The 10,682-nt window shown below is 41.7% G+C and overlaps 1 protein-coding gene across 1 annotated transcript; it reads left to right on the forward strand.

Annotated features, from left to right (window-relative positions):
* The first annotated feature begins 2,847 nt into the window (after positions 1 to 2,847).
* LOC121514329 (vitelline membrane outer layer protein 1 homolog) lies at positions 2,848 to 8,065 on the forward strand. Its single transcript, XM_041794503.1, has 4 exons — positions 2,848 to 3,076; positions 3,199 to 3,311; positions 5,806 to 6,104; positions 7,925 to 8,065. The coding sequence occupies exons 1-4, from the start codon at positions 2,906 to 2,908 to the stop codon at positions 7,933 to 7,935; spliced, it is 594 nt and encodes a 197-aa protein (XP_041650437.1). The 5' UTR covers positions 2,848 to 2,905; the 3' UTR covers positions 7,936 to 8,065.
* Positions 8,066 to 10,682: the final 2,617 nt, after the last annotated feature.

Consider the following 10,682-nt stretch of genomic DNA (forward strand, 5'->3'; position numbering starts at 1 on the left):
GCGCACGTTCCTCACGATTGAATCCCCGATGATGAGGGTAGATGCAGGAGCTGTCTGATGGAGACGAGGTGGGTGTGTGGTCATTTCCCTGGTTAGGTGTTTGATTTTAATGGATCCTGATGGACTTTTCCGACTGCTCCTGTGGCGAACTGGGTGGGCCAAGTCGGAGTTTGGTAGGACTGGGAGCGGTGGAAACTGAAGTTTGTCCCAGATGTCGTACTTGTCCTGGTGAGAGGAGGCGGTCTGGGCAGGTGGAGGCTGTGAAGAGGAAGATCCCTCCCGTGCAGGCTCAAGGTGAGAGAGCCCACCGGAGCGTCTGCTGACAGCCTCCACGAGCAGCCTGCGACGGTGGGAGGAGGTGGATCTTTCCCGCTGTCTGCTCCGTTGTCCCTTGGAGGACTGGGCTGCCATCCGGCCATCAGCAGCAGGATCGGTGTGTGCTGAGGGGACAGTAGCAGGGCTGGCAGATGACGACAAGGCCGCTGTGGATGGAGTAAAGGCAGCAACAGCAGCAGCGGGTGACACAGGGGCAGTGGCAGCACTATCCGCACCCAAGGCGTGTGTAGACCCAGAAGGGCAGCCTGCTGGGTCGTTGTTCAAGCCAGCCTCACCTTGATCACCCCTGGACTCCTCCTGCAGTGCAGTGAACTGGTTACTGAGGAGGAGCGGCGGGGGAGAACTCGACTGTTTCCTCCTGTTTTTCCCTCCTCGTACCACCACCTCTGTCCAGGAGTCCCGGGCATTAGGAGTCGAGCAGGAAGATGGTCGTGGGCGCACAGGGTCCCACAACATGGTATCCAAGATCTCCGTGTGGATGGCCAGTAGCCTTTTTGACTCGGAAGCTGCTAACTTGAAGGCATGGTGTCTTTCCTCTGCAGCTCCTCCGAAAGCCTCCTGATGTCTTCTCTCAGGTTAGTGACCTCCCTTTTAGTGCGCGATAGTGTCAGGCAACCCTCGCAGTGAATATCCTCCATTATTGAGGTGAGGTAGAGACCTGTTGCTAGGGTAAACAACAGTGTTGCTGAGGGCGGTAAGCTGCTCAGAGTCAAAAGCGTAAAAGGCTACAATCCAGACACTGTAGAAGCTGCACTTTTGGAGCTAGGACTAGATATGCATTCAGGGTCTCTAGCGACTAAATTAATAAGACAGAAGTGCGCTTAAAAAAGTACAAAAATAGTTTTTAAGCTGGTTTGATCTGTACGCGGCAAAACTTAGCGTCTGACGTCAAGGCTAAGGCCATGGTTTCTCTGCTGGAAACCAGTGAGTCTTTTCCCCAGGTGAAGGAGTTCAAGTGTCTTGGGTTCTTGTTCACAAGTTAGAATGGATTGTGAGAGTGACAGGCGGATTGGTGCAGTGTCAGCAGTGCTGCAGACGTACCAGATCATTGTGGTGAAGAGGGAGCAGAGCTTGAAGGCAAAGCTCTCAATTTACTGGATGATCTTTGTTCCTATCCTCTTCCTCGAGGTAAGGCTTTCAAAAACAAGACTAATGCTGTAATGCAATTTTATTGGACATAAATGTTTTTCAATGTCTGTCTCCTTCAATGTCCTAGCCTTCTGCATCAACACACTGCTGCATTCAGGTATGCAGTAGGTCTTCTTCTTGCACCTTATGCCTTTTGTAAATTTTTCTATTTAGAATAAACATTCGATCAGCTCTTTAACATAATTTTGTCATGTATTGAGTTGATAATGTGTGATAAGTTTAAAATTTAAGTTGCCTGTGGTAAGAGTTGGCAACTTGTGGCTGCTGATGACCCTTATCACAGCCATCTTATTTTAATATTTTTTAGCCAACCAAACAAATGCAGATGTAGAAAAAGTCATATTATTATAACTTAACTATCGGTGTAGTAACATCTTTTGATGTACCTTACAAACATATCAAATTGGGATTTTGTTGTAGCCCCCCCTGAGGAAAAATGCACCAGCTGCCACTGCCCTTATATATACTCCGTATTGATACTTCTATCAATACGTTTCTATTGTTTGGTGGAAAGAAAAAGTAACAAATATTTACAACAGAAGTGGTCTGAACTGGGTAGTGCTTGAGTTAAAAGTTATGATTCAGTCTATTTTATATCTCTTAGATACACATTCGTCATATTTACAACGTTATTTATTGAAGTTTCTCATCAATAAAAAACTGACTTGACCATTTTTAGAAGTTGCATTGGAACATACAACAGTTTTTTTATTGGGTTGGGTTTTAACTCAAAAACAAAGACTCATTTAATCAAATCTGTGGGTAGGTGTCTGCTGTGGCTTCCCTAAACAAGCGAGTTGGCATCTTGTTGTTTTCTCAGTTGCAACCCTGCTACCTGAGTCTTGTGACTTCAATTAAAGGTGACACAGCAGCAGCTACGTGCACACTGTTGGCAGGGTGCATTCAAGACTACCAGGCAATCTACTAATTTTTCACATAGCTAAACCCACTGTTGATTTCCTACATGATAACCGTTCCAAACCAATTCAAGATGTACCCCTTAACCTCAACTTTATTATTCCTGGACAAACCATGCAAAAATTGAATTTAAGATAATACATCTGAAAAGTTTCTGTTCAGGCTCAGTGCATCTTGTGTATTTTAATTGTAAAAGTAGAGCAGATGTGTGGACCTTCTGCTGGAAATATTGAAATGTTGATTTCAGATCAAAATCAGTGCATGTTATCAGTCAAACATGAATGACATTTTGGAAACTTCTCATGGACCCTGACTTTCCTGGCAGTGGGACAGACCTTCTTTTGTAGTAGTTTGTTCTCACAGCAGCGTTTGACTCTGTCAATAATTCACCCTGGTCTTAGAGCCCTATTTTGTAATCATCTGGGCTATATAAGATCCTCCAGTCTGTAGCCTACTTTTTAGTTTGCATTTCAGAGTGAAACAACGACTAACTGCTGTCAATATGGCAAGTCTGTTCGCCGTGCTGACCCTGCTGGCTGTGTTGTCTGGTGGTTTTTGTCAGAGCAGAGTGTACAAGTCCGTCCTCTCTGTAACCAATGGAGGGCCATGGGGAGAATGGAACAGTGCTGATATGTGTCCGGAGAACTACTATGCTGTCGGCTTCAGTCTGAGGGTAAATAAACAAGGCTTTTACACCAAACTTTGCAGCTGCTTCATTAAAATAAGACAACAATAAGAAAACAAACTCATCAACAAGATAAGAAGCCTGTTAATCAGACCTGTTTGTGTCCTCAGGTGGAGGGCAGCCAGGGAGATGGTGATGACACCGCCCTGAACGGGATCCGTCTCTACTGTACTTCGGATACCCAGCATGGCTTTGCCTACACTGTTGAGTCTCACAGTGGCTTGTAAGTTGTCAAAAATTATATCATTCAGCTTATTGTCATAAATATATACATTGTCATTAACGATGAGTTTACTGTTCTGCTGCTGACTTATTTAAAAATCATATCTATACTAATACTCTATTGATTCTTCTGTCGATTAATAGAGTAATCTAATAACAAATTTTGAATTTTTCATTAATCAATCACTTTTGCTCATTGAAGAGCAATAGTACTAGACAAATGAAAAAAGTAGATGGATCCCCAAAATGAACTACAGTTATTAAAGTTAAAAGGAAAGGCAGGGTATTTTTTTTTAAATACACATAAGTGATAGTTGGGGCTCCCCAAATTGTGGGTGCTAACACTTTATTTCACTTTACCACTAAATTACTTCAGTCAAAGGGGCACTTAATCGCATAAAATCCCTTTCTTAATGCATGAGTGTAATATTCCACATTCTAGCAGGAAAGAGAGCTCCATGATTCACACAATGGTCTGATGATGCCTGAAAGCTGTACTTTTACATAAAAGGAATAGGATCTACTTTTCAAAGGGTGTTCACTTTTACTTTTCAACGAAGTTTCTGTTTGTGAGTTGATCTGCTGTAAAAATAAGACTTTTTAACACCATATCTGGACCAGGAGAGCACATTTTGAGGTAAAAAGCAGCTCCTATTATCTGTTTAATCTTCACTGTAAGATGATGAACTCTGACCTATGTGATCTCTCTTTCTGTTTGTGGCAGTAACATGTTTCTATTTAACTGCTATCCATTAATTATCAATATGTATTCAATGCTTCTGTTTGTCAAAGGCTTTATAAAAATGCGCTGTAACCAATATGTGGTGCTGCTGAATTATGAATAAATCATAATTAGATGTATGACAAATGCATGCAGAAGTGAGAAAGAGAGGACACCAAAACAGGATTTAAATCGTGCAGCTTGTCAGTGAAGTTTATGAAATCTCCTGAAGTCAGCAGAGACAAACTGACCCCTGTCTCATATGAGGAAGTCTTGTAGGTTGTGCTTAAACTCTGAGAGCTGCATATATTCACCCATGGAAACTTTGTTTTTCATTATTTAAACCTTTCATTATGACACTGCACCGCTACAACATTGGCTTAGTGCTGTATTTGCCATAATGTCAGGGCCTAACCTTGCAAAGCAGATGAATACGCCCATTTCCATGTTTCTCACTGGTGAATTCATCTAGCAAAGCTTCCGTCTGAACTGTTTGGGCCCGGTTAGAAAGTGACAGGACCAATCAGTGACGAGGGGCAGTACTTTCAGGTGCGGCAGAGTCGTGACATAAGCAAGCAGCAACAAGAGGCCGGTGCAATTATGGCAGAAGACATTAGCGTGGATGCTGCTAAAGCGCCAATTTTATCATAACTTGAAGACATTTCTTTTTAAAAAAAGGACAAAGAACAGCAGTGAGTTGTTTCCTTTTTAAAAACAACAAAAATTGTGTACTGACATGTCTACAGTCACCATGGTTTGCGATATGCAGTTCTCTACGGAGTTTGCACCTTCGGTAGGGGCGCAGCTCAACAGTGGCTATGTCACGTGTTTTGTTGCTCTGATTGGCCCGTAAAGATGTGACAGAACGTTCATCCAATCACCCTTAGAGTTTTTTTTTTCAAAGGATCTTGTTCTGGACTCCAGGAAGAAGAGCTATGGCCATATGCCAATGCTAATGGGGATCCCAATAAACAATAGATAATAAACAATCTGCCAGTTCCCAAATGCTGTCTATGAGTGGTTTTCCAGATGGATGTGTGAAACATCTGGCGTGTCAGGTTAGTCAGGGCCAGTGGATAAGTAAAAGACAAAGGACCTTCAACATCACTGCATCAACTTCTCTTCCCTCATGGCTTTCATGCCTTGCATCGTGCATGTTACGTTATAATAACCAAGCGTCATGTCTGGAGGAGTCCAGGCACCACTCATCACCTGGCCAATACCATCCCTACATCGAAGCATGGTGGTAGCAGCATCATACTGTGGGGATGTTTTTGGCAGCAGGAACTGGGAGACTGGTCAGGGTCGAGGTAAAGATGAATTCAGCAATGTGCAAAGACATCCTTGGTGGTAACCTGCTCCAGAGCGCTCTGGACCTCAGACTGAGGCAAAGGTTAATCTTTAATGTGTTAACTTGAATTCATTTTAATTGCACTATTTTTTGGTTGCACACGCCCTTGATCCATCCTGTAGTTTGCAAGATCAGGAAGCAGTGCCGTTGTGATGTTGGTAGCAAGCGAGCAGAAATGTATACTTAATGGATGAGACTCAAGTTGTTTGCACTGACTGTCGACATAAACTGAGGTTTAAACATATTCACACATTAGCCTTCAGTTCTGAGGGTAAAATAATACATCACCTGACCTGTCAAGATTAAAAGGGTGGGTTAAAGATGTTAAATGTCCTTCTGTTTCTCAGGAGTTTCTCCTCACATTTTGGATTTTATCCCAGTTTTTCCTCTGTACTTCTATGTATTTCCCTCTCTTCTCTCTAGCTGGGGTGGTTGGACCAGTGCTCAGTACTGCTACAATGGCGTGCTCACTGCCTTCCAGCTCCGAGTTGAGGCTCCTATTGGACGTGGTGATGACACTGCTGCCAACAACATTAAGTTCCGTTGCAGCAGCAACCCCACACTGGAGGGGCAAGGCATGGGCTGGGGAGATTATGGTGCATGGAGTAATACATGTTACAATGGAGGAATCTGCGGCATCAGGACCAAGGTGGAGGGACGGCAGGGCAGGGGGGATGACACTGCCCTCAATGATGTGCAGTTCTACTGCTGTGACAGAACAGGTAAGACATAGTAAAAAGGAGTTTTGAAGAGTTTCAAGAGTTGTATACACATTGGCTCTTTGTCAAAGTGCCTGCCCTCATGTGGACATCCACCTCCTGGGTCTGGATTCATTAAGATCTGAAGCTGACTGAAAAAAACAAACATTGCAGGTCTTAACGTCGCTATAGACCAACATTACTGTCTTTGTCCAATGGGCCCACCCACCATGCTCATATTACAAAGCTAAAAGCTCACACCATTATGAGGAGTGGTGGTTTACATTTTGAAACAAGCAGAAATAAAACACAATATTTTTTGTGTTTTATTTAGTCAAAACGGGTAAATATAGGTTCAAAAATCATAAATCTAGGATGAACCATATCTTGGTTAAACTCTCTCCATGACTCTGGGCCCAAAAAAACTTTAACCTTTTCCAACCCTTGCAGGCAGCCTTGCTATTGCCACTGTTACTACATCTGAAGATGACATACAGGGGGATCACATTGTCCCCACATCTGCAACATTAGTAGTGAAGGTGAAAGGTCACGGTAGCTAATGCCACAACTTTGAATGCCACTGTGAATGTAGCTGGTGGAAATCTAACATCCTTATCCTGTGATAAGCCTGTCATGATAACAAATTTTGCTGGACGATAATTGTCCTACAAATTATTGCCGATAAACAATATTATTGTCAACATTATTTTGCATTTTTAAAGCAGACTTAAGGTTTTCTCCCAGGGTGTCAGCAGTGTGGTTCTCTGGTACATACCTGGTCTCTAATCACTTGGAGTGCAGGGTCCAGTCAGCAGTTATGTAGTGTATTGTTAAACTAATGTAGGGGGTCATATTTGAGCTGGACCACATATCTGTGGTGGTGGAGTAAAATGCAGTGTTTTTGATGTCCGTCAACACGTCTTCTTTCACTCGGTTATACAGTTCAGGAATTGCTGTTTGTGACATGTACGTTGTATGCTGGCTATTCAACCTTAATGAAGGGTTGCATTAGTTTTGCAATGTAGCAAACGACACTGTCTGTGAGCGCTCACCATTTTGCACTGTTTTGTTTATATTTACTCTGCCGACCAAACACCTCAGTAAGCGTTGACTGTGGGGACGAAGGCTCTGCTGCAACTCAAGTGGCAGTTTTTTTCCCAGTTGGGAAAACTGGACAGGATGGTTGTGTTTGAGGTGTGCATGCAAGTTGGTTGTATTCTCCTTCTTCGTCGCACAACTTTTGAACAAATGCGACATATTGGCTCGTCAGTGTTCATGGGCTCACCTTGTTCATTCTGTTTAAAACAGAAATATTCCCACACTGGGGCTGTGGCATTTGGCTTAGAAACCATCTCTTTCGTGCCTTCAGTCATATTTGCGTTTGCTCGCTTGTTAGTCCTCACGACGCTCACTTGCAGCACTCTGTTTGTGTGTGCAGGCGCTAGCGGCCCCGCCTCTCCCCACTGGGACAAAGATTGAATGACTGACAGGAGGGTTCACTCACTCCGTTCATTCTGCTATAGAACCAACGTGCCCAGGTGTTGAGACAGATGCACAGAGTGAACCCTCTTGTCATCCAGCCTGTTTGGTAGAGAGAGAGGAGGAAAACAAACATGCATGCACATGACAATATATCGAGGCCGGCAAAATTATCGAGTTCTTTTTCATTTATAGTTCGGTTAATTGATTTATTGATTATCATGACAGGCCTATCCTGTTACGATATAAAGAAGTCATTTTATTTACAAAAACATCCAAAATGTACTTATCTCAGGCAAACCAAATAAATATATCACTGCTTTTGTAATTATAGGTATTTGTTTTTTTTTTCTTTTTATTTACAGTGAACAAATGAGCCTGAGCTGACCTGACCAGTTTGATGGAGTGACTCTGCACCACCTTGAAAATAAAGATGACTGACAATAGTTAGACTATTGGTGCTGTGTCTTTCATAAGTTTTAACAACATAAATTTCTTCAAATGTTTGGTGTCTGTTTTCTTCTTTTTGAAAAAAAAAAAAATCATCTTAGCTAAGTTATTTGGGAAATCAATCTCTTTGAATGAGGTGTAGTCACCTTTAGCTGGAGAAAGATCAAGCAGTGTCTCTTCATATCAACAGCCACTTTAAGCTTCAGGTCATCCCATCATCACCTCTTATTAACGTGAGCACAGTATGTTTTCATACTCAGCCTAATGAACCAATGAGCTTCCAGCAAAGTCATTTTAAGTGTAAGCTTTAAAGTTATTCCAGTCCATACTAATTTAAGAGACACAACCTCCAAATGAATAGTTAAATAAATGAAGTTTAACGCTCAAACATCCAGGCATCCATTCCATATACTGCTTGTCCTATCCTGTATTGACGGGGGCTAGAGCCAATCCCTGCTGTCACTGGACAAGCGTTCATGTGCACCCTGGACTTGTCGCCAGTCAATCTAAGGGCTGACAAATGACTCACACAATTCAGAGTCACAGATTAACAAGAGGGAACTCACACAGGCACAGTGGTAACATAACTCTCCACACAGAAAGGTCCTGAACCTTTGTCTTGTCAGTCCACAGAATATTTTTACAGAAGTCTCATCGAGATGTTTTTTGTGAAATGTGAGATGAGCCTTGATCTTGGAGCTCTCCCATGGGTGCCATTCTTGCCCAGTCTCTTTCTTATTGTTGAATCATGAACTCTGACCTTAACTGAGTTAAGTAAAACCTGCAGGTCTTTAGATGTTGTTCTGGGTTCTTTAGTTACCTCCTGGATGAGTCATCGATGCTCTCTTGGAGTCATTTTGGTAGGCTTGCCACTCCTGGGAAGGTTCACCACTGTTCCAAGTTTTCTCCATTTGTGGATAATGGCTCTCACCATCATTCATCCCAAAGCCTTAGAACTAGCATTGTAACCCTCTCCAGACTGACAGTTATAAATGACTTTGCTTCTCATCTGTTCCTGAATTTGTTTTAATGGCACCATAATGTGTTGTGTTTTGAGATCTTCAAGCCTACTTCACTTTGTCAGACAGGTTCTATTTAAGGGATTTCTTAATCAACAGGTCTGGCAGTAATCAGGCCTGGGTGTGGCTGGTGAAACTGAACTCAGCTGTCCAAAAAAATGTGGTTAATCAGAAAATTTATGATTTAAGAAGGGGAGGGTATACTTTTCACACAGGGACAAGGTAGATGTTTTTTTTCCTGAATGAATGAAATCATCATTGAAACCTGCATTTTGCATTTCCCTGAGATGACTGTGAATTTGTTATTTGCACAGAACACTGAGGCATGTTTAGGACCTTGCTCTGTTTCAGGTGAAAACATTCAATAAATGAATGACAGTTATTGGGAAAAACGGGGTCCTTTGTGCTTTTAAAGCTTGAATAAGAAATACCAAACTGTTTATGGTTATATTGAGGCAAGTAAGTTAAGTATAAAGACCGGGAAAATTTAATCTCAAAACTCTGAATATGCGCGCACAAGTAAAACTTTTTTTTTTTTTTTGTATGTGGAGTGAAATTATAGAACAGTTTGAATGCGGGGCTAGAGTAATATCCAAACAAACCATTCAAAAAGCAGTATAAAGATTAAAATATTCACCAGGCACATGAACGAAGGGTGTGTTTGACTATCACCAGGTGTTTGCTGTTATTTATCATTTCAAATTAATTAACTAATTAATTAGTGTGTTTTTCTTTTTAATTTTCTTTTGTATTTATTTCCTTTTTATTAACTACAGTTTTTTCTCTCTTTAAATATGAGGGTAACCCCACTATCTTCTCTTCCTGCTCTTATGCAGTGATTGAAAAATTATGAGGAAGTGTCAGGATATAAGATTCATAATGGTGGTTTCAGGCAGCTGGGCCAAACAGTTAGACTAGCATGTCAAATTCCAATGGGCAAAAGAAGGCTTTAAATATTTTGGCATCACAATAACACAAAGCTCCACTCAAGTGTACAACGCTTATAAGAAACTTGTTTCTCAAAAATAATTTAGAAAGGTGGCAGCTGCTTCCTCTAGCTTTAATAGGCAGGATAGAGACAAGGGCCTCGTTTATGCATACACCAGAAATTTGGGTGTGTGCTTGTTTCCATGCACAGATTGGCTTTTTCAGTCTGAGCATTGGCGGACAATACGTTCAAATCCCACGTCAGGTGTGATCTTGTGTTTGTACGTACGTTTCAAGGAAGCGGCAACCTCCAGTCGTAAAAATGAAGCCAACGCAGAAGTGCAAGAAATTGCAATTACAGCAGGTATCCACATATACACCACACATTAAAAACCTGTTTTTTTACACAAGAAATAAATTGGTTTACAGACTGTTCCTCTTTGGAACAGGCGTTTAATTCCTTTTTCACAAAAATCTTGCTTAGCAAAAATTGGAAAAATATGGTAAATTTCATCAAACTATTTCTTTACACTAGTATGAATATCACCTTTACATTTTTAAGACAAGATTACAGTACCATAGTTATACTGTTGTCTTCTGCTGTTAACTCAACACTCCCTAAACATTTTAAATACTGGTAAGGAACTAAACAAACACAAAGTTGATGACAGACAGCTTAAAGTTAATGCTGTACTTTTAATTTTTTCGCTGCACCGGGGCATGGTGC

The sequence above is a fragment of the Cheilinus undulatus genome, linkage group 8 (genome assembly GCF_018320785.1).
Source record: "Cheilinus undulatus linkage group 8, ASM1832078v1, whole genome shotgun sequence".
Lineage (NCBI taxonomy): Eukaryota > Metazoa > Chordata > Actinopteri > Labriformes > Labridae > Cheilinus > Cheilinus undulatus.

Coding starts and splice junctions, on each gene's coding strand:
- LOC121514329 (XM_041794503.1), top strand. CDS start 2,906: ATGGCAAGTCTGTTCGCCGTGCTGACCCTGCTGGCTGTGTTGTCTGGT. Junction 3,077..3,198: donor CTGTCGGCTTCAGTCTGAGG/GTAAATAAACAA, acceptor TTGTGTCCTCAG/GTGGAGGGCAGCCAGGGAGA. Junction 3,312..5,805: donor GTTGAGTCTCACAGTGGCTT/GTAAGTTGTCAA, acceptor TCTTCTCTCTAG/CTGGGGTGGTTGGACCAGTG.